We start from the raw sequence: 24,691 nt of genomic DNA on the forward strand, positions 1-24,691 counted from the left end.
TTATTATCAAGTTCTAAAACATCTTTTTTTAGAATGTCACCCTAATACATACTGTCTCCTGGTAGTCTAAAGATAACAGGCACAAAAAGTGACATTTTAAGACTCTACCCATCCCTATTATTCCATAAAATAAACTGATGGCAATACAAAAAGATCTCACATTTAACTTCTGTTTATAAGCATATTTTCTCTTAAATGAGGAATATCTTTTAAAAACAGAATGACAAAATACTAAAAATGCAATTAATATTATTTCAGGCACATTAAAGAACCTTGAGTCCAGAGACTCCTCAAGCAGAATCTTATCTTCTTAGTGAAAACCAGAGAGAAAAGAAGGCACCCTCCTTAACAAAGAAATGAAAGGAAGAGCCCACCTTCAAATCTCCGTTAGAAGGGATACACTGGTGCCTGTGTTGAATTTCCTAAGGCAGAGACCCTTTTTGCAGAGGACTCTGGAATGTTCTGAAGAGTTTTCCGTTAAGTAGCATTTATCCTTCTTATAATGAGAGTTTGAACTGTCATCTTTAACAATTTAATCTAAGCTCAGCCACGTGAGTTTAGAAAATTTCCATCATGATTTAAGGAAAAGCCAAAACTGAGCTGTCTGCCCTGCCCTGTCCTTATTAGCGCTACGGAAGGATTTGTGAACACAGGATTTTACAGCACTATTGATTATAATACCTTTGCCTTATAGAGCAATAAAACAAATTTTCTACTTAATACTGGGAATATTTTACTTAATGTCAATGTGGTTCAGTTTATCAAAGATTATTACTGAACATACTTCTTGAAAGAAACTAGAAAAACTATCAAGTTTATTGTTTTCTGCCAAATGTATAGATCCTCTACTAGTCAGTGAGAAACATGAGCTCCTAAATTCTACTTTAAGTTGAGAATACATCAGTACTTGGAAATAATTTCAGTTAACTTATTTAAAGCAACTATTACATATTCTGTAGACACTGTGCAGTGAGGTCATAGCGAGGGCTACCATTTCTAGGTTCACCCTGTGGCAAACCATGCTCAGCACTTTATCCCATTTTACAGGTGAAAAAAATGAGGCTTAGAAAGGTTAGATAAGTTCATACAGCTAGTTATTCAACAGACTCAAATCCAGACCCGAATCCAAAATTTGAACTCTTAATACCTATCCTATACTTCCTTTACAATATTCTACTATTGCTATATTTATATGTTCATGTTATATTATAACATCTTTGAGTGGAAGAAGGTAATCAAATATATATATTCTGAATCAAGTATTAAATTATGTTCAGTATGATTTCCATTCTTCATTTATTTGGGGCATTTAATTTCTTTGAAAAGGAAAAAATCCGTTATGAAACAAAATATACCGTATACCTCTGGTCAACAAAATATGTGATTAACCTGAACACCCCCATTCCCACTCCAGGATCCATAACAAAGAGGTCATTATACCTAATGCAGAGCCGCTGCAGGGCACTCACTAATTGGCTCCTTGGTAGCCTAAAGTAGCAAACATACTTCCTCAGGAACCTACCAGGCATGGAGTATAGCTCCATGACTCCAACTAAAAAAGAAATGGTAGAATTACCAAGTAGTGAGTAAAGAGCTAATGATACAAGAGTATATAGTCATTACTTATAAAATATTCCTTCAAAATGCATCTCTCAATTTTTAAAAATAAGCTTTCTTGCTATTTACTGAAATAACTGTCTATCCACTCATTCCCCAATTATAAAACCATCTCTGATGGCCAAGAACAAGCTCAAAGGCCTCTTCCTTGAAGAAGCGTTTTCCAATTTCTAGCAAACTGTTCCTTTACCTTTTCTACAGTAAACTCTGTTCAACACAGTTCATTCTGCCTGGAACATGGGTCACTGCTTACACGTTCCTCTCCCTATGTGGCTACTAGGACTTTATCCTCTATGAATTCTATCTTCAAGCCACCCACCCCCAGCCCTGGTAGAGCTTCACATACATGTCTGTTAAAACAATTTTTAAAAACTGGCAATTTGAATTAAGCTTTACTATAGGCAGAGCTGAGTCATGTAATTGCTATTTAAGTGGTATTAGCACTTTTGTCAGAAAGATTTCTAAGGTTAAAATAAATACATAAGGGGCGCCTGGGTGGCTCAGTCGTTAAGCGTCTGCCTTTGGCTCAGGTCACGATCCCAGGGTCCTGGGATCGAGCCCCGCATCACGCTCCCTGCTCAGCAGGAAGCCTGCTTCGCTTCTCCCTCTCCCACTCCCCCCTGCTTGTGTTCCCTCTCTCTGTGTCTCTGTCAAATAAATAAATAAAATCTTTAAAAAAATAAATAAATACATAAAATACATACATTTTTTTACCTGATGTATGATACGTTATATTTAATATAGAATACATATTTATATATCACATTTTAATATTTATATTATAATTATGTTATATACTAATACTGTATGTAACACATCAAAGAGCAATCATTTATCCTTAAAATATAAGTTCAAGGAGACAAATGTCAAATGTCTGGATCCCAATATTCTTAGGAACTAGCTAAATGTGTAAAAGGAAAATCATTTCATAATCAAATTAGTTGCTTTATTTTCTACCACCAGCAGCTATTTAGAACACCCTGCCACAGGTACCACTACTACCACTTATTAAAATACAGAAACAGTACATGTGTTCCAAAAGTTAAAGCTTTATTGTTAGGGCAAAAAGTAAACCGCAGGTGATGTAGTCATAGTGGCCGAAAAGGAAGTGTTCTAAACATAAAAGTAGGGGCCTGGGAAAGTAGAGTTCACAGAAGTAGGGCTAAATATAAAAGAAACAGAAGTTATTCTCTTATGAGAAACTAACAAAAGGAGTCCAACAGGGACAAGATTTGGTAAAGCCAAAACTGCTGGAGAGAAATACATGTAGTAATTACAATTCTAAGGTGAACACACTTTAAATGTGTTAAAGAAGCCAAGTGTGTTTCAGGATTCAAAAACAAACTCTCAAGAACCATAATTAGTGTACTGATTCTAACTTGCTTGTCTTCAACAACTCAAAATACATAATTTCTATCTCTAAAACAAAATTCTAAAATAAACAAGACAGCACCTCATAAAAAAAAAAACAAAAAACCCTCAAACCTCTCCATCAAGACTAAAATGCCAACTGACAACAGACCTGACGTTGTTAATACAGATCTTCCTTGACTCACAATGGGGTTACATCTCAGTAAACCCATTGTAAATTGAAAATACATGCATTTAATACCCCTAATCTACCAAACATCATTGCTTAGCCTAGCCGATCTTAAATGTGCTCAGAACACTTATATCAGGCTACAATTGGGCAAAATCACCTAATTCAAAGCCTATTTTGTAATAAAGTGGTGAATATCTCATGTGGTTTACTGAATACTGTGCTGAAAGTGAAAAACAAGATGGCTGGATGAGTCGAGAAGGGTTAAGTTGTCTGCCCTAGCAATCACGTGGCTGACTGCAAACTGCAGTTGCTGCTGCCCAGCCTCACCAGGGAGAATCCTACGGCATATCCCAGGCATAGCAAAAGATCAAAATTCAGAATTCTGAAGTATGGTTTCTACTGAATGCCTATCACTTTACCACCATCGTAAAGTTGAAAATTCATAAGCTGAACCATCATAAGTTGGGGACCGTCTGTACAGTTTTTACATGCTATGTTTCATCAAATTTAAGACACTGATTAAAGACACATCGTTGGAATAATCCTTGTTGCTTCTTTTCCTTTACCGATCCCCTACCATCCCAACCTCCACATACAAAAGGAATGTATCTCCAAGATGTTCCCTTCTTTTCCATCCTCACTGCCAAGTAACCTCCATCCACTCTCACCTTCACAACCATACTAACTTTCTTATCGGTTTTCCTGCCCCAAGTCCTCCCCCTTCCCATTCCTGTCCCTACCAGTCTCCCCCACATCACAGGGCTATTATCTAAGATGTTACTCTGATCATATCACAACCTAACTTAAAAATCTTCATGGCTCCCCACTGCCTCTACAATGTCCAGTCCTTAGCATGGAATGGAGACCTAATATTTACATGCCCATTTCTATGAACTCTAAGAGCAGGAATTTATATATTAATAAACCTCTGATTTTCTTGTATAGTAAATATTCTAAAAATAATGCAAATGAAAGTGTCACTTGATTATCAGATCTGAAATTCAGAAAAAAATCATCTGGAAGGACTGGAGTTGTCACACAGAAGAGGCAATGGAATGAATCAGGAGACATGCAAGGGCTTTCTTTTTATTTTTAATCTTCAAAGTATAACATGTTTATAATAAAGGTCTGCTGACTGTGGGAGTTTTCTGAACCAAAACTCGATTCAGACCCCAACAATTTCAAATTTATGCAGGAAATAACTATGCCAAATGTCTGAAATTGGGAATATCAAGTCTCAACCTAGAAAGTACCGTATCAACCTGAGTGGCGCTGTGCATATCACATAAAAACTACACTGGTGAAGAACAGCCTCCTCAATGGCCAGATCCCGACAGCTTTAAAGGGGATAAGGAAAGTAAGGTCAATCTGGAATAGACAATTTTACCCAACAGGCCACTGGTGAAAAAGAAACAGAACAATAAATGTCTAAAATAATTTAGAATAATATAATTTATATCTTTCCAATGTATTGTTCTCAAAATACACATGTTCATTAATGGCAATTAACAACAATTATTAATCTACATGTAACAAGCTTGTTGGTTTGACAAAGAAATAATCCTCTCAAATTCTACCTTAAAAGTTAAAATTTACATATTGATTTGCACTGGGGTCACTGGAATATAATCTTAATACTTTCCTATCAGAAACCTCAGAAGGACTTACATACTATTATCTTGTATTTGATCATATCATAACAACCTGTTCTCTTTAACTACGGACTCGTTGTGTTATCCTGTGTCCAGTGCCTAAGAGCTCGTTAATTACCTAAACTATATCTCGGTAGGTCTTGTTAATTACCCGTCTCCTGTCTCAGAGGACCTTGTTAATAACTTGTACAGTCTCTCTAAAGAGGTCCTAACAACACATTAAAATTAAAGATGCTTTTCTTTTAGCACCTGTCAAGTGCTGTAAATTGAGAAATTTTCACATCAGTTTATTAGCCTACAGTAGTTTTTGTGGATTTTTTTGGCTGGTTTTCTTCTCTCACAAAATCTCTCTGTATCTCAATCTCTCAACTCAAAATAATAATAACAACAATGACTTAGCAAAGTTTTGTCTTTTTTTGTTACAGAGCTTTTTTTGTTTTCAATTTTGAAGTCTATAAATATCAATTTGCATTAGTGAGGTAGCAAAAGGATGGCATGGTTGGTATCTGCAAATTAACCCATTGGGAGATGTACCAATTAATGAGAGCTATTATAATGAGTATTAGGATGACAAAGGGTAAAAAAGTTTCAAGTAGTATCTGGGGAGTTTAGCATAAAAGTTCTAGTTAGTGTTAAGGGAACTAATCATATTGCATATTTCATGTTTCTAGTCACTGCTTCATTGGATACATTCTGCAAATCCCTGGACACTAATGGATTAATGGCTCTAAAAATCATTCAAAAGTTTTTTTTTCTGTCTTGTAAATGAGGCCACGAAGTTTCAGCTGTGTAAAAGATTTATGGCCTGTCATGAATGAGGGCAAAATTATCTTTAATATTAGACAAATATGAACAAAAAATAAATATTGCTATTAAAATAAACCTTATACATGTTAAGGTTTATTATGCCAGAGACTGAGCTTTAAACTCATATAGGGGAAAAAAAAAAAAGGTCCATACAGAGCATTTTAAAACTATGAATAGGATCATTTCTTTTGGAACATTTGTTTACTCTAACTTTTTAAAATCAAAATGTAGGCCTATAGTAAACAGTCTTTTTTTTCATGGACATGTTATATAACTTCATAATAACGACTACATGCTTATAAGCCTATGGTGATTTGTAAAAATTAGAAACACATTTAAATATACATTCTAGGTAACCAATTTTTTTGTAGCTTCTAAGAAAGGTATGATGCAACCATAGACAGGAATTGATGAGTTAAGGAAAGAAAGAAAGGACGAAGGGAAAAAGGGATGTAGGTCAACCTGATCCCAAAAGTAAAAGGCATATTGTCATGCAAAATTATAAAATATTAGTGATAGACAGGAGTTCTTAATCTTAAGACACTATTTCTGTACTGTCCTAAAAAATAACTGTTTCACCAGCTAAGCAACATGTAGGTTTTTCCACAGTAAATACTGTAAATGGAAATATATGCATATATGCTAATAGAATCAATAACACCACGAGTGATATTATAAGACACACCATTAAGTTAAATAGAACAACTAGGAGTTTGCTACATGATATTCACAATGACAATAAGGCAGAAAATAATGAAGGGAAATCATGTTCTTTGTATGAGTCACATATAGAAGAATACTCCCAAATCAACATTCTCTGGTAAAAATACTTCCCATAAGTTCTTGCTCTCCAATGAGCTTCCTTTCTAAAATCAAACATCAGCTCTTCATACAGAGTATGCTTATATATATATATATACATATATACACACTTTTTTTTATTTTACATTTCAGAATAAGACATACTCAACAAACTTTCTCCTTGTGGTAATGAATTCTCTTAACTGGGGGCAGTCCTTCAATCCTAAACTTTCTCATGGAGCCTCAGAAGAACACACACCACAGAGTTTCTGTTCAAGTTATGATAGGTAGCGTATAAACACAAGCATATTTTCTAAGTGTTGTTCATCACTACTGATGTCTAGGTTTTACCTGAACTCTGAGAAACAATTCATCCACAGATGCCATAAATATTAAATACTCAGACAATTTCTGCCTGATCTTAAATGCCTACCATAATTTAGATGTTTCTTAGCTATTCAGCCAAATCTTATACTCCTCTCCACATCCCTGTTTTAGTCTGGCTGACCTCCCTCCGGTGTCCTCCACCTTACTTAGGGCCCTGTGAGCAAAGTGAATGTGACTAAGTCATCTATTCAACTATCAGTTTACCAACAGAACTGCAGATTTCTATTCATCAATTAGTAATTACTGAAGTCTTATGAAATACATGATATAAGTTAGATCAGTACTTTTTAAACCTGACAGAATCAGTGGGAAGTTTTAAAAATGCTGATTTTCATTTCAGGGCCCATTCACACTAAAGATTCTATCTAATTCAGCCTGAGATAGGACCCAACAAATTGCAGTTGAAAAGAAATCCCCAGGAGGCGCTGATGATCAGCATTGAGGACATGCACTCATCTAGATGCTGTGGGGCAGGCACCCACAAGACAAGATTCAGCATAGCTATTAAGAAGCTTAGATAACTTAGTAACGAAGACTAAGACCCAGACACAATAGATATCCTAGAGCAGTTATGTTCTATATCAGCAGAAAGCCAAAGGGAAACACCATGTTATTAATCGAGAAAGAATTAAAGAGTTTTTAGCCTCAAGGATAGGCTGAGCACACTCAGATGAGTTAAGTGCATTCCAGGACTGAGCTAAGGAATGGGCATAGCAAGGCTTACAAGGGCCTCGGAGGAGAGAGGTAAGGAAATTAACTTACCTAGAACAGAGAGATAAGGAATAGTAAAAGAAAAGTTGGACCATCAAGAAAAGCCTAAAATACAGTAAGTCTTGAAAGTTAGAAGAGTTTGGATTTGGTGTTACAAATCAGTGGTTCTTAAATTTTTTTGAACTAGGCTTTTCAAACAGACCAAAGTTACCATGGCTCCTGTACCCTAAATACTACGAAATAATAATGCTAAGTGTTATGATAAATAAATGCAAAAACCGCAGTTCACTTAATAGTCTCAGAATGTCTCATTCAGATAAGGTTTATTCACAGTTATGCTTGGTTAGGTGGACTTCAACATTCAGGGACTCAGGCTGCCCTGTCTTACGGCTCTGCCCTTTTCAAAGATCCCCATTCAGCCAGCCTAGGGCTGAGCAAGCGATTTCAGTAAACTCTGCAGGCCACACAGTCTCTGTTACATTGACTCAACGCTACCGCTGTAGGACAAAAGCAGCCACAAACCAGTGGCTAGGCTGTGGGCAGCTGAAACATAATTTACAAAAACAGGCAGCAAACCAGATCTGGGCCCCCAGCCTTGTTTGCCAAACCCTGGCCTAAGGTACTAACGAAGAGAGGCAATACAGCTGACTGCATAGGACATTTTCATGGACCAGACCTGGATGCGGTAGACATCTGTTCCACGAACTCTTCAATAAGCCAGAACTTCATCACCTGTCCCCACCTAGCTAAGAGTCTAGCTGTGTCTCTGTTTAAAAAAAAAAAAAACAGGACATCCTGTTTGCTGAACACACTCACCATTTCCACTTTCCACTGGAAGACCAGCCTAGTGTTAAAGAAGACATGGCTGTGAACAAATGATTAAAAATGGCATAACAAACACTGAGGGTTTTTTTGTTTTGTTTTTTTGGAAAACTATGTAACTGCTGATGCAAACAAGCATTTCTTTACAAACTGTGGGGTTAACCACACAACACATTAGTTGAGACTGATGACACCAAACTACCTGTGATTTATAATTAAAAAGCAAGAGTAGCCATAATTTGAAAACACAAACAATACCAATCATAAACTGATGAAACATTTTCCTGAAAACGGCAAGAATTCCAACTACACTTTCCAGCGCATGTGCAGTAGAAGTCGTGCAGCCAAGTGCTGGTATCCAGACTTCTCAGAACTGGCACAGACCACAAACACAATGAGGTGCCCTCACCACACCCAACTCAGTCTCTTCTGGGGCCATCGCCGAGCCAGATTTCTTCCCTGGCTGCACTGGGGTTGGGACACGATGGACTCTGGCCAAGGGGACAGCTGTAGAGGTGATGCACACCATGGCCAGGCCTGGCACAGAAAGACGTGCCACATGTGACCCTCGGCTCTCTGCCCCCGCTGTATGTCCCTGCAGGCCGTGTGGTAAATGGTGGCACCACAAGAAGAAAGGAGCCTGGTTCCTGAATAACGGTGTGGAGCTGAATGACCACATGGAGCAAAACACCCACTTCCCTCCTCCCCGTCATCGTGAATCAGGCGGCGACAACAACGAGTAACACACTTTGACTGTGATAAGCCACCGAGATCTGGGGTTGTTTATGACAGCTGATAACCTACTTAACACGGAGTTCTTAAGAAACTCCAGAAATGTGCTATGTAGGGTCTGAATATTAAATTTCAAGAGCCCTTTGACACTTACTTAGGTTGTGACTAAAGCTGAGTTTTACGTAAAAATGTACATATTTGCCTTTGTGCATCTGTTTTCAGTGTACCAGAAGATCTTCAGCCCACACTGGGCTGCAAGAGGAGCCTAAAGGAATAAGAGCACATTTTAGGAAATCGGTCTGCTATTCCGTGTTCAGTGATTCAAAAATGATTTTTTCTAACACCCACTACCTACCAAGCATCAGACTGGAGATTACGGGTGGAAAGATGAATGAAATGCAGACGCCGCCCTCAAGCTGTTCATGGTGGTGGGAGGGAGATCAGTGACTGGTCTATTGGTGAACAAAGGGATGCCCACAGAAAGTAAGCCTTAACGTAAGAAAAGACTAAGGCTGCCCCACAAGGATCAACTACCTCTCCCTACAAGAGCAAGCAAGGCTTCAAAGAAGAGGGGCAGGTAAGAGGAAGGAAGCCGCAAACTAGTAAGTGCAGGGCAGCAAAGGGTTTCAAAGAACCCCATTCTCTGTTCATTTCTCCTATCGGTTTTATGCAAGAATATTATAGGACCTATTAAAAGAACGGAAGCAAAAGGTGGTATTTTGGGGGGTTTACAAGGTGATTTCTTCAGGTGGATTTTACTTTTTCTTTACTAAGAAATAAAAACTCTGACTTCTAAGAAAGCGTTCCTTAGTACTTTCAAGTTTTTCGGAATAAAGAAAATTCTCCAGGTTTAATCACACCCTATCCCCCTGCAGGGCAGTAGCACGGTTCCCCTGCACCTGCGATCCCAGGTGAGCCAGCTCACTCACAAAGAGCATGATGCAGGTCCACAGCCACAGAGTTTACCCTTCACTCTGCTCAGTATTCTCACAGACGCCAGTCACAAGAGTCCAGGAGACTCTAAATAGATCCATCTAGCGCTACTGGAAAAAATAATCTGCAGCACATGTCCTCGTGGTAGGAGTCTCTAGCTTCCAAAGTGCATTTGACTGAGATGTGAACGTGAGAAATCTAAAATGTCTCCCATAACTGAGGGCTGATGTCGGCAGGAGAAACAGGAACACAAGGCCACATAAAGACGAAACTACCTCGACTGTATCCTCCCAAATTCCACTCAAGATCAAGCTGCTTTCCAGAACTTCCAACTGCACTCTCTTCCTAGATCTACTTATAGTCAATCCTTCTTTTTTACACTATAAATTAGAGCAACCCTTTAACTGCAAATGTTATTTACCACAAACACGGTTTTCGACACACAGAGGAAGAGGAACTTCCCAGGAACCTACCAATGTTGTTGGCCTCATACCTGGCATCCCAAAGAACATGAAGAAGAGGAAGACTTAAAATGTAAAAATCCTGTTTTACATACTTGCAAGCATTTTATGCATTTATCAAGAAATAGCTCTAATTTTGATAGAAACAGCATTTGTCCTGAAGTCACCCAAACAAAGCCCTAAATCTGGCAAAATGCCACACTCACTTTAAAAACCCGTGGCAATCCATGTAAACAGCCCAAGTATAGGGCAATTAAAGATTTGAGGATACTTATTTTTCCCCATGCTGCCATAATTTAAAAACATTATTTTCTTACCACTTCCCATTTTTCTTGCTTTTGAGTCTAAAATTATATAAAGTACCCAATCTCTAAGTTACCTCAGACAGTTGTTTTTCATTATCTTCTTCAAAAAAAAGTTTAGCAAAAGGGAGAAAAAGCAAATATATTTCTATTTACCTCTATAATTTAGGACTTAAGACAATATGTGGAATACACGATGTGAAATACCAAAATAAAGTATTTGAGTAGCACAACGAAACTATGGACTCTTCGAAAAAACATTAATGCCACACGATAAAAATATATTTTTTGGAGTATAGTTTATAAAGAAAACTGAGCAATACTTTTTAAAGCCACAGCAAATATTTACTGCTAAAAGAAAATGAAAGAAATACACGTTTCCCGGGGCGCCTGGGTGGTTCAGTTGGTTAAGCGACTGCCTTCGGCTCAGGTCATGATCCCGGAGTCCCAGGATCAAGTCCCACATCAGGCTCCCTGCTCAGCAGGGAGTCTGCTTCTCCCTCTGACCCTCCTCCCTCTCATGCTCTCTGTCTCTCATTCTCTCTCTCGCAAATAAATAAAATCTTAAAAAAAAAAAATTAAAAAAAAAAAAGAAATACACGTTTCCCTTGAAAATGTTAACTGCATACTTGAACACATCGGTAGAAGATCAGAAGACAGGTGGGAGAGCATGGTCTAAAAGGGTGCTTGTTAATACTACACTTTCTGTTTATGGTGGGACAAAACAAAGCACTTTTTGAATAAAATATGACATGACAGTATAATAAAACATAGTAGTAACAGCCACCATTCACGGGTTCCCTATTTAGGCCCTGGCTTTATACCATGTACTTGATTTATAATTTATCATCACCCAATGCTACCAAGCAGGTATTCTTTTCCTTGTTTCAAAGATGGAGACGATGAGGTTTATGGAGGTCACAGAGCTACTGAGCCAGGATTCCCACTCAGGCTGGTATTCTATATGTTATTGCCTTGAGGAAAAACTACATTCCATGGCAAACACTCTACCCTGCTATTCCATAACTGCTTAGGCTTCCAATAAATTCATCTTATTCTTTGATTAAGTTTTCTTTAAACAGCTATTCCACCGTTCACTTCTGCAAAATCTATAATCTCATTTAAAGGTATACAGTTCCAACTTGTACTAAGGAAGAAGAAAAGTACCATTAGATATGTAACTGAGAACTCAGATTCTGAAAATCTTTATCATGATAGTGATTATTCCTATGACCATAAGTCATCATATAGAAAACTCTTTGATATATTTAGAGTACCCACAAGGGTCACAAAATTCCAGTAAACATTCACAAATGAAAGCTGCTTCTAAACAGACATTTGATAACGGTAGTTAACAACTATGATGAAAACCATTAGTACTTAACCTAAGCCAGTATTTCTTAAAAGAACAGCCCATGGGCTGCTATTGGTCCACTAATCCTCTCCAGAGAGCCCGTGAACTAATCCCTGGAAAACAGTATCTAGAAACATAACATATCACCTAATTTCTGGCCTGAATTAACACCCAGTGGTGATTCACTCTCACCATGTCTCATCAAAAGCTATGTCGTTCTCTTCGTAAGTTCCAGTGAGTTTCTTGCTCAGGGGAGTAGAAAGAGACTAGGGTAGGGATTAATAATCTTTTATCCTTCTAAGATAAAAAGTTCAATTCCAAAGATGTATGCAATGTTGCCTGGCTCCATAATTAATTATAAAAATAAGATAAGAATTTTGTTCAAGTCAAATAAAAGGAATTTAAAACATTCAAGTATTTAAAAGGGATATTTGATACTTTCAAGTATAATATTTTTCAAAATAGCACAATCTCCCCCAATGTTAGGCTTACCTTGAAGATGGCATTATATTTGAAGCCCTGAATTTTGTTGTAAACGGATTAGTTGACTCATAATCAAAATAGTCCTGACGATTTTCACTAAATGCATTAGGTGATTTCAAGTCACAAGGGCTATCAGATCCCCCATTGTTAAGTTTATCAGATCTTCGGCTATCTTTTTTTCCAGTCACTCTTTCAAACAGGCTAACTTTCTCCCTTTTCTCTCTTTTATTTTCTTTTCTAACTTCAACTGATTTTGAAAATAAATTCATGCTGCTGTCCCATGATTCACTGCTTTCTTCAAATGGATTTCTCTTCCTTGGCAGTGTTGCAAATTTTTGGGGTAATGAAGCAGTCACATTTGTAAATGGGTCATTCTGTCTTCCGAGAGACGATTCACCTTCATCCACACTGCTGTCAGGTTGGTTCATTTTAGAAGTATCAAAGCTTAATGTTCTTCTGTGTGGAGATTTGAGACTTCCTGCAAACAATTTTGTAGTTAGCACATAATCAGTGACACATTACATCACACTACTTGACACATTCTGTGTGCATACTGCTGCTTTTAGAATGAGAGCAATTAGCTAAAGATATTAACCTTTAAAATAATCAAGGAAAACAATCTTAAAATGGTAAAGTATAGCACAAGTAGGTAGGCTAATGATAATTAGCATATTGCTAGACAATCAGTAATTTACTCAGCTCAGAAAAAAAAAATCACATAAGCTATAATGTCAAAACTAGAGGTTCTGGTGGGCATAAAGGTGCTATAAATTCTCAGACTTTTGTCATCATTAGCATTAAATATACTTTGCTACTTCTGAACATACAAGATTTTTTTTCTAGGAACGTTCTGATTAAATGGAACATTTATTTATGCTTCAGGCTTTCAAGACCAAAGGAACAGCAGGAAAAAAAAGAGGCGAGGCCATGAAAAGCAACTGGGACTCATTTTTGTTATCATTTAATAATATAAACACAGTGCTGAATACAGACAAGTTCTGCCTTTAATAAACTTACCACTTTTGAGCATACTCAGCACCCAATAAAGAGCTGACGACTAAACTTAGAAACTACCAAGAAATTGCAATTTTTATTTTCTAACTTTATAAGTCAGACTTTAAAAACTACAACGGTAGTTCGGATCACTAAGGATACAATTGGAAGGTGTCACTTACCACTTTCCAGAACTGCTCCAAAGGAATCTATCTGCCGTCCCAGAAGATGCGTTTGACCAGTGGTGCCAGACTTCAGTTTCTCAGAAGATATGTGGGTCCCAGTTAAGTCAGACATTGAATGTGCTGAAGAGAGTCGCTGAGGACCCAAAAGAAAAGGCTTTTTTGGTTTGGATTTCATCTGTATTTCACCACTTGAGAATTCAGTATTGGCATCGGGTATGTGAGAACTTGGAATGATCGCAGAAGACGTATCAGAAAATGTCCCATCATTTTTTCTACCTTTCATCTTATCTTTTAATTTTGCAAAAGGAGATCTTGTTTTGTCCTTCATTGATAAGTCAAACATACTTGCTGTCATATTGTTCCTCATGAATTGAATATTGACCTTTATCTCACCCCTGTTTTTGGCTCTTTTTCCTTGTTTGGATTCTAATCTAAACCACCTTAAAGAGAAGGAAAAAACCGGGTTGTAACATGTAATGCAGAGAGGATACGAGCCTGTTATATATAAATAGGTTTTCAGGTAAAGCTATTACACATCAAGGCAATCTAAGCACGACAGCTCTTCTGTGTCCATCTGACATAAGCATTGCTAGTGGCCTAAAAACATTTGTTAATGTTAAAAGACATTGAGGTAAAGGCTATGAAAGAATTCATCAGTTCATTACTCTTGAGCATTATACAATAATGACCCCATTTTTAATAATTAAATATTTAGCCCGTTTTTCTTCTGTAAAAACTATTGAAAGAATTTCGTTAACATCGGAGACCACTGCATTATAGTTTGCTCACTGTGAAAATTACCTAAGATGTAATTTAGATTCATATCAAGTGGGTCAAAGCCTTCTCCTGAATAAAGTATGAAAAACGAGTAAAATGTAGGAAATGACAAATAGTCATAAATCCTGTAAAGTTTTTGAAAAAGCAAGCTTAAATGCTTCCTGTTAGAATCTATTTGCTTCATTTACTATTGCTACTGTAACAATACCAAAGAAAAATTATTTTAATTGGAGCCAAATCTTATGCTTGTAGTCAGTTTGCTGAATTGCACTGCCCATTGTCAAATGATGTTACAGCAGTCCCCCTCATCCACGGCTTCAGTACCAGCGGTTAACCGAGTCCTGGAAGCAGACGATCCTCCGTCTGACATATCCTCAGAAGGTCAGTAGTAGCCTAATGCTACGTCACAAAGCCTATGTCATTCACCCCGCTTCATCTCAACAGGGAGGCATTTTATCATCTCACATCAGCACAAGGAGAGTGAGTACAGGACAATAAGAGAGAGAAACCACATTCGCATTGCTTTTATTACAGTATATAACTGTTCTATTGTACTACTGATCTCTTACTGTGCCTAATTTATAAATTAAACTTGATCATAGGTATGTACATATAGAGAAAAACATAGTATATCTAGGATTGGGTACTAGCCACAATTTCAGGCACCCACTGGGGGTCTTGGAACGTATCCCCGTGGATATGAGGGGGCTACTATATACGAAGCCAAGTTTGTTTTGGTTTTGTTCATAGTATTTTTATCCACAAGAAAGTCTCCAGCGGTCAGTGATACAAGTGGTTATTCTACAGGGAAAACAGCCAAAAAATTGCAAAATCAAGCCTAGAAGAGTTTCTACAGTGTTTTCACATTACTTAACAATGAAGCATAACCTGCACACAGGTTATTACTTAAATACAGCTCTAACCAAGTGTAACAAATTTTCTTAGCTACAAAGGAACTCTGATCTAATTTTACATTAGTACTTTCTCTCCTTGTTACCAGGAAGATATGCCAGAAGAAACCTATGTTTACTATCCATCAGGTGGAAGACCAGTTCATGGGTCTTTTCCAGGCAGGAGAGAAAATTGGCACAAAGCATCCATATCAGTTCCATCTCAGCAAGTTACACACGAGAGAAATGTTTTCTTCATTAATTTGAAGCAATTCAATCAATTAAGATCTAGTTGCATCAAAGCAAGCAGTTTTTTAAAAATAAAATATTTTATAATTGGAAGCATTACCCCAAGACCCTAAATTGAGAAACGCCCTTGAAGCAAATATTGAAATCTGAAGACACAGGGACTAGAAATAAAAAATGACAGCAATAAACTCTGTGGAATAGAGAACCTTGAACAAGAAAAAATTTAATACTCGAAAAGCAAGGTTATACACCCTGTTATTAATTCCCAGTTCTGGAAAATAAAGCCATTTTCAAGGGGGGAGAAATGCTTCTAATGGATAGTACATGGGAAATACTCTGTAACATCCAGGCTTTACACAAAATAAGTGAATATACTTTGCAAGAAGTGTATCAACAACAAAAAACCTAAGCATGTCCTTGGGCGCCTGGGTGGCTCAGTTGGTTAAGCGACTGCCTTCGGCTCAGGTCATGATCCTGGAGTCCCGGGATCGAGTCCCGCATCGGGCTCCCTGCTCGGCGGGGAGCCTGCTTCTCCCTCTGACCCTCCCCCCTCTCATGTGCTCTCTGTCTCTCTCATTCTCTCGGTCTCAAATAAATAAATAAAATCTTTAAAAAAAAAAAAAAAAACCTAAGCATGTCCTCTTCCATGTATACAACAAATCAAAGCAAATCTGAGAAAAAAATAAACCAATAACCTAATAGATAGTAGGAGGTGAGAGTAATCAAAACTCATTGAATTTCAGAAATAAGACCAAATCAATCATCTACTTTTAACATCCATTTTTAATAGATGAGGGAATTGAGGCACAAAGGCTAAGTAACTTCCCAATGTCAGATTAAAGTCAATAAGGAAAATATCCAAGTTGATGAGTAACATCTGCATGAAAATAGAAGTTCTTTACTATTTGATGAACCACAAATGTTAATAAGGTTAAAGGCAGGGCTGGCCATGTGTTACAGAACGCTGTGTTCAATCAGGAGGCAGTGACAACCAAGGAAGAAGGCAACGCAGGTCTTCTCCTGCTAAAGGGTAAGCTCCTTGAAGGCAGTTTGCCTTGCACTCGATAAATGTTTATTTAATATTTTTTTCTAAAACTATACTCTTAACACAACCAAGCTACAACTCTGTGTGTGTTGTGTTGTTTTTGTTTTATGGTAGGGAACTCTACTCAGGTAAGCTTTAAAGAATCAAGCAAGTCAGTATTTGAATACAAATTCTAAATACAGTGTATTTTCCATCATCCTCTCCCCACCCTTCAAGAAAAAAAAAAACTGCAAAGAACTTTTAACAAATATATAAAACTTAAAATTTAGGCATGACAAACTACTTTAGCTGCTTTGTTTTGAAAGTGATATAATGGGGAAGTCTTAATGAGACCTTCAAGAATCATTCCAGAGATAGCACTTATTTTCCCAGGCTTCAGAAAGATAAAATGAAGACACAGCATTTGGGGCTTAGTGGATTAATGCTGATTTTTTTCACCTCTGGAGTGTTGTTTTTAAACTGTATATGGCCTCTGTTCAATTTTTAGTGGGCACAGGTCCATGTTCAAAAACCACCACACATGTGGGAACTATTCCCAAGCAATTGGTGCTGTGTGGTCAGAAACAGGACAAGATTGGCAGGAAGGGTGCCAGAGGCCAGGACACAGGTGCAATGCAGAGACTCACACAAAAGTCCTAAAATCTGCATGTGTTTGAGTCATACCTAACTCTAGGGACTCTGATTGTTATTACTTTTCATGAGCATTAAAAAAAAAAAAAAAAAAATCAACATTACCCATTCCTGTTGTAAAAAAATCAATAGATATTACATAACAGCATGAACGATTTTACCGTTCTATTATTAAACATTGTATTATTTCCTTAAATCTCATGCCAGAACCAACCCAGACACCCATAAAAGTGGGAGATACAGAAGTTCTCTTTCCATGCCCCACTCAAAATGTTCTGGCTCAGGCCCTTTCCCTCTCCTTAAAAGAAAAAAAAAAAAAAAAAAAGAAAGGCATTTAATCTCAAATTATAAAAATAAGTAAAGTAATAGTTTTAGCCATCACATTTCTTTGCCTATCATGACACAATTGGAAGACAAGCTGTAAATACTTGTCTTCAGTGTCAAGAGTATAAAGTGTCACACCCAGCAGTTTCATGGGACTTCTAAATCAGCTGGTAGCCTTCATCACTCATACCGGTTTTCTAAAAAGCACTTGGGGATATGCCGACAAGGCTCAGCACTGTGCAGAATATTAAATATCTTTCTTGCAATACACCGGCGGCTCGAGTTCATCTCGTACTGTGCCACATGCACAGCTGTGCTGGAAAAGGAAGCTATTAAATATATTAAAAAACTAGAAATATTACCAATAAAGCTATCTCATCAAATATGTGGTCCTCATTTATCCACAACGAAAATGGGATTTAATAACATCTGAAAATCACTTTGCATGCAATAACATCACAAGCCCTGTTGAGAACATTTAAAAGTATTTTCCCCCTGAAAGTTCAAATGAATTTTATATAGTAGTCAATAGAGAATTTCTGTAGGGAGACCACGATAGGAGAGAGTTGCTTATGGCCAAATATACTGTCATTCAGATGCTGCCAAAGATAAGGAGTAAAACAAGAAGGAATTTTAAAAACTCATTTCATCCTCTCAATCTCTGGATTCACAGTTGGGCCTACTTTCACTCAGAAAATTTAGATTTCAGAGAAGGCCTGTAATAGGTCATTCGTTAACATAAAAACTACCAAAAAACGCAGCATAAAATTTGCAGTTACAATATACTTAAAAGTTTACATTCAAAGCACTTTAAATATTATAGAGCAAGTGTCATCCAAAATTGGTGATTTGAAGCAAATTATTTGCTGATTATCCATTTTTCAGTTTCAATTTGATGAAGAACTCCTCAGAGGAAACAATGCCATTTTGTAGGTAACAAACAGTTGTCAAAAATCACCCGTATATATTCAACTTTACATTCTTTGAAAATTTTTCTTAAAATATTATCTCCTAATTAAATATTTACCAGTTTTCCTCTTGCATTCCTAGTACTTCTTATCTCTCTACCCTTTTACCCTTCACATATTAAATCTTACACGAAGTCCTAATTTTAAAAAATGTAATAAAAATAAAAACACAAATCAAGAGAAGACTGCAGGAAGATGTACAGAAAATAATAAGACACACTTGTTCTAAAATACAAGAAATTAACACGAACTTCAAGAAAGTTACCATTATCAAAAGTTTTTAAAAGGGCAAATAAATTTCAGTTATGACTGAAAGAAACACCAAAGCTGCTTTGGAAACTTGAAGTCCTCTTATAAATTCAACCTATATTTTTCTCTCATTAATTCCGTTAATCTTAAGGTTCTCTCAGATCAGAATAATTACAGGTTTAAGCAAGGGTGAGTATATCTATCTCTAAAAACATATCATTTTTCAACTTAAGACATAATATCCAAGTGCTAATTTATATTATCCTTTTTTAAATGAGACTATACCTATCCTAAGCTTAAAAGTCGTAGGTTAAAGGTCATGTTTGCAGTGAAGAGGTCATTAAATCACTTCATCACAAGAACTGAATCACTGTCTCCAATCTGAGAGCATTTAACATAGTCTAAACACGCTGGCTTTACAAAATTAATTCTGAAGTAATATACTAACTCCAATACATTGTAAATTCACAGGAAAATGTTAGCGTGTATTCGAGGTTAGGAATGTTTGTAAACACTTTTAAAATTTTTTTCTTTTAACAGCTTTAGACTCCATCAAGATGTACTGACCCCGAAAAATGGTTGAGCTAAAATAAAAGCCAATTTGTGTTTGTAAATCTGCAATGAAATACTGAGCTCTAAATTTGGTAATTTATCTTTTGACAGCTTCAGAGTTCAATATGAGACCTTATATTGGTGGATTTAATTTTCTGATGTCCCATTTCCTGGCAAATTGTAATGTTTAATGATCATAACAATTTGAACATATGTTATGTGATCCAGTCCTCTTAAAAGTAGTGAAACAATGCCAGTTTACTTAAAATTCAGTGCCAAATATTCAATTATTTAAGACGTTTACCTTAAAAATGAGAGAGTAATGGATCATTAATGCCTCCATTTAAAAAATATTTCTTCACAAGGGCTATTTTTACTTCAGATTCGTGCAGATATGGTGCTTAAAACTAGGTCATATTTCAATCCAAAACCAATGCCCCAGCTATACAAATAATTTCCAAGAACAGAATATCCATAAATAAGGTATAGTTAATCTCCCCCAAATTCAAAATAAATTACATAACTTACTCTGTTTTCCTTCTTTGTTTGTCCTCAAAGATGTCATTGAGATTGATTGCCACCTGCCCTAAAAACTTATCCAGACCCACCAGGGACCTGTGCATAACTATGAGGAAAAGAATGTATTTCTCTGGATTCCCCTGCATTAGCAATCCAGGTAGCTCAAAAGAGGCCTCTTCCTTCCAGACTGGCTCAAGGGTTTTCTCAGCTACAGAGGTGGAGTACTTTTCCTTGCCCAACTGAATTATAGTGTATGTGTCATTGGTGCCACTTTTGCCTTTTGGCTTAAGATCTTTGGCTTGGAGCACTGTGACCTGCACGTGGGTAGGGAACCACTTCTGGGCTTGCTCGGACAGCATCATCCCGTCCTTTTCTCCGCACCGAGTTCTCAAGCGCAGGCAGGGCCCCTCCCGGAGGGAGAGCCTAATTCCTTAATCGCTGCATCCTAAGGGCACTTAACGGCGACAGGCGAACTCACAGCCGCCCAACTTCCCCAGGGCTCGCTGTCAAGCGCCTCGCTGGGGCAGCCCGGAGGCACGGCTGTTCTGGGGGTGCTCTCTCCACTGCAGAAGCCCAGGGGCCCACCATCCCCTGGCCGCACAGCCAGGCCTCCGCGCGGACCCCAACGCCTGGCGTCCGCACCTTCACGCGCCGCCGGCCGCGGGGACGGACCGTGGGCGGCGGCGAGCGGCTCCCGGGCCTGCGGGCAGGTGAGGCCTGGCCGCCAAGGACCCGCGGAGGGCTGCGGGGGTGGGAGGGCGCCCCCCGCCCGACCCACTAGAGCTCGCCCGCCCACCCTCGCAGCCCCCGGCCCCACGCCTGCCTCCTCACGGCCGGGCCGCCCCCGCCTCCGCCGCGTCTCCCGCCCGCCCGCGCCGATCGGCGGGCCCGGCCCGGCTCCTCCTTCCGACCCCGGTAATACGAACCGCCGGCGGCTCGCGCGGCCTGGCTCCCTCTCGCAAACCTCTCCCTCTCCCTCCTCCTCCTCCCCCTCCTCCCCCTCGCCTCGGCTCCTCCTCTCGGGCGGGGGCGGGGGCGGGTCGCCTGGCCGTGGAGCGGGACGGGGGGCAGGGGACGCGGCCGCCCCAGCGCCGGCGGGCCACGGGCTGCAGGACGGCGGGTACGGGGCTCGGCCTCGCCCGGCCGGCTGCTCCTAACACCCGGCGGGCGGCGGCGGCGGCACTTCCGGGTTGGCCTTCTCCATGCTGAGCTCGGGAACGCGACGGGGCGGGGCAGGGCGGGGCTGCGGGGTCAGGGGTCAGCGCCTCCCTGGTTGCCGTGGCGACCGGGGGCGCGCAGCGCGAGCTTCCCCGCCCAGGGCTGGGCGCTCCTCCCCGGTTTCGCGCTCGCTGCTGGGGCCTGGAAGGGCGCCGGGCCCCGGGGACGTGGGGGCCTGCACAGGCCGGCAGGGAGGCTCCAGGGGGGAGCGGCGGAGTGCTCCTAGAGGTGGCTACCAAGGCCCGGGCCTGCACGATCTAGGGAGAGACCCGATTTCAGTCCCTGGAAACTAACACAGTTTGGTTGTACCCTGATGCCTGGCGCCTGGCACAGAGCGGGCGTTAGATAAATGGTGGCGGGATGCGTCAGTCCTCTTCATTGACCGAAAACACGCTTTTCCCCAACCCCTTACCCACTCTTCTCGAATTCCATGGAAAGACGTCCCCCACCCCCAACGGAAGAGAGGAAAGCAGATAAAAGATTCCCAAACCAACACAGGAATTAAAAAAGATCTGGAGAGACACTGGCTAGAGTCAAAAGACCTGGTTCCTGAACCCCATGTCGGCCACCATCAGTCTGTGTGACCTTGGACAAGTCATTTCCCCTCCCTGACCCTCAGTCTCTCCAGGGGCAAGAAGACTGTGTCTAGGACACCCTCTGGGCGCTCCCAGCCCCGTAAGACTATCCAACTTCCGAAGCCAAACCCAGAGATGATTCTCATTCACCAAGGGCTACAGACTGTTGCCTTACCTGCACTTAAGGGCACAACCTGATGGACACCAGTGCTGTGGGAAAGGAGGAGGCTTTTTAAGAGAAGGAAATGGGAGATCTGTTAATACTGAGCTTTTTCTGGACTAGCCAGATCTACTGCGAAAAGTATGGGTAATGGCTGATGAGTCAGGAGCCCTGCTGGGATGTTCTGTCTCTGCTGGAAATTCAGTATGTAGCCTGTGATGGGCACTTAGCTTCCTTGGGCCAGGGACTGACATTCTGGGAGCCTCCATCTCTTTGTCCATACATTGTAGATAAAATGGCTATTGGATTGTAGATAGCTTTTTATTTTATTGTGACTAAAATAGTTTGGAGGAGTATTCTGAGATAATGTACATTTCCTAGCATAGTGTGGCACTGGGTCTCCTTTTGCCCTTCTATTTCTCAATTATAAGAGATATTTATATACTACTTTTATTGTATTTATTTCTGTTCATGGCTTATCTTCCCAAGGAAATTCTAAATTCTTTGGACTGCCTTGTGTATCATGGATCATCCCTTCACAGTGCCTAGCATTCAGTAGGTACTTGGTTTATTGAATGACTTAATGCCTCTTTTCCCTTTATAGGATGAATTTTGAGAGTAAAACAATTTGATAGATGTGCATATACTTTTCCAACTAAAAATGACCATAAGAGTAAGATAGAGTGTTTATTATTTTTAGGCAAGGTTCAAAACTTTTCCATTTGAAGACATTATGTTCTCCATGTTCCTCAGGGTCCCATGTTTACAGGATACTAGCTGCGGCCCTTAAAACTAACAAACAAGGGCCTTTTCATTAAATATTTATTGAATGGAGGTATGCGAGGGCCCAGTATATTTGCGTCAGAAGAGCAGTCGTTGAAGAACCTTAGTGGGAGAGGGAATGACCTTATATGTTATTTTAGTCTTGTGGATGGAAGGTACTTTTCTAACACTAAAGGACAATGACACAAACCTCAAAGAGCACCCAAATTCTAGCACATTCTTTCAGGGACCCACTGACACTTAACTGGTGTCTATAGATTTCCTTTCATGTATTAGAAACTCCCAATTTTTTAGTGCTGTTTACACACAGTGGCTGGTGTGAGTTCTGCATGAAGTAGGTGCTTCAGAAAGAGACACCAGATTTACCACCAGAATCTTCAGGGAAACAAACTATAGATTAATCTTAAGTAATCCTGAGCTAGATACCATCTAGAGTGAAAAGACCTGGTTTTAGGTCATTCTACGGAAAGCATACTATAAAAATGTTAAAAAAAAAAAAAAAAAAAAGCAGAATTTTCCATCTCTGAGACACAGTGTATGAAAAGACCATATGTGGAAAATAAAACAAAATCATCATCGTACTGTGAATATAGCATCTGGATCCCAGAGTGAGCAGTTGTCAACTTTAAAGAAAAATATTCTTAGGGATTTTTAGAGAGTGCACTGAATAGTCAATGGTGGAATTTCAACCAGCCTCTCTAGAGAGAAATAATTTGACACCTGAAACTTACAAAAACAAAATAAACATCATGAAAACAAATTGAAGTTTAGAATTTTTACAAATTGCACTTTTAAAAGTCTTCATGTCTCTATTAAATGTAAATAAATAAACGATAGGCAATTAATTATGATAGTGGATGTGTGTTTCTAAAGAGCTTAAATTGTTTGGTAAGCTTTATTAATGATTATAAACTTGTTTACAAGTATCATTTCACTCATCTCTGAAATATAGTTATCTCTAGGGTGGAAGTTGGCAGCAATAGTTCACAGCAATGCAACAACATACTCCGCCAACACAATTCAGGGAATACTCTAAAGGCAAGAGCTAAACAACTAGAATTACTAGCATCTCTTCCTGTAGCACCTAAATTTCTTTTGAGTTTTCCCAAAACCTCGCTAGAGCCAAAATTGTTTAGATTTACTATCTGGCAAGATCAGAAGTTATGACCTAATGTTTGTAAGCCAGAATAAGAAAATAGCCTATTTTTGCCCCAGAGAAGAAAATAAACGACAGCAACAAAAATGAGCTAAATAGAAGCCAGAATTACATTGTAAAAGTGAAGTGATTTCCTATAAGAAAGTGTTTTTCTTTTCTGATTGTTTATTAAAAGAGTAAAAACCATGTCAGTTAGGTCAAATATGTAGTTGGCTCAGAGAGAAAAATAATGGCAGTTATTTAAGATCTGGAATCAAAGTGGTTCTGCAAAATGTTTATTGTCTTATAGTTTTAAAAATCCTTCTTACTAATTTTAAGATCTACTGGGGCAGTAATTTAAAAGGGGGAGAAGGATTGCATACATAAAGACAACATACCAGAGTTGAAGAGAGTCACTTTTTTTTTTTTTTTATCCTGCACATATCCTATGTCTAATGATATGTGCAGAGATGTTTGGTATTGAGAAACCAAATACCAGGGCTTAGGAAAATAACACATCTTAAAGGAGTAAAATGCTGAAATTTCTAATTTTAAACTGTTATAATGCCTGTTGCAATGAATAAGAACAATTTTACCAGAAAGTAAAAATAGTCAACACTTATTCTCCAATAGTGGAGGATTTCACCAGTTGAAAATATTTACTAAGTGCTGCACCTTTAAGTCAAGTCCCATAAGGAGACTTATTCCAAGCACTGTGAAAGATTTTTCCCTTTGGGCATCAGCGTCTCTAAAATTGCACCTTGTGAATCGATTGTAGGACAATTATAGTGCTCTTAGTGTTTAAATAACCCACTAGGTCACTCCCATGTACAT

The 24,691-nt window shown here is 38.9% G+C and overlaps 1 protein-coding gene across 1 annotated transcript in view; it reads right to left on the bottom strand.

The window, feature by feature from the left end:
- Positions 1-21,172, bottom strand: part of RAB11FIP2 (RAB11 family interacting protein 2) — a 43,241-nt gene extending 22,069 nt beyond the window's left edge. Inside the window, exons 1-3 of the mRNA XM_045878945.3 lie at positions 19,996-21,172; positions 13,781-14,223; positions 12,615-13,083 (exon numbers count right to left, since the gene is read on the bottom strand). Coding sequence (XP_045734901.1) covers positions 12,615-13,083; positions 13,781-14,223; positions 19,996-20,348 — 1,265 coding nt within the window. The 5' untranslated portion in view covers positions 20,349-21,172. The remainder of the gene's footprint in view (positions 1-12,614; positions 13,084-13,780; positions 14,224-19,995) is intronic.
- Between the last annotated feature and the right edge of the window lie 3,519 nt (positions 21,173-24,691).

Source organism: Mirounga angustirostris, unplaced genomic scaffold, assembly GCF_029215605.1.
Source record: "Mirounga angustirostris isolate CCGP_5_RB_7025 unplaced genomic scaffold, mMirAng1.0.hap1 SCAF_6, whole genome shotgun sequence".
NCBI lineage: Eukaryota > Metazoa > Chordata > Mammalia > Carnivora > Phocidae > Mirounga > Mirounga angustirostris.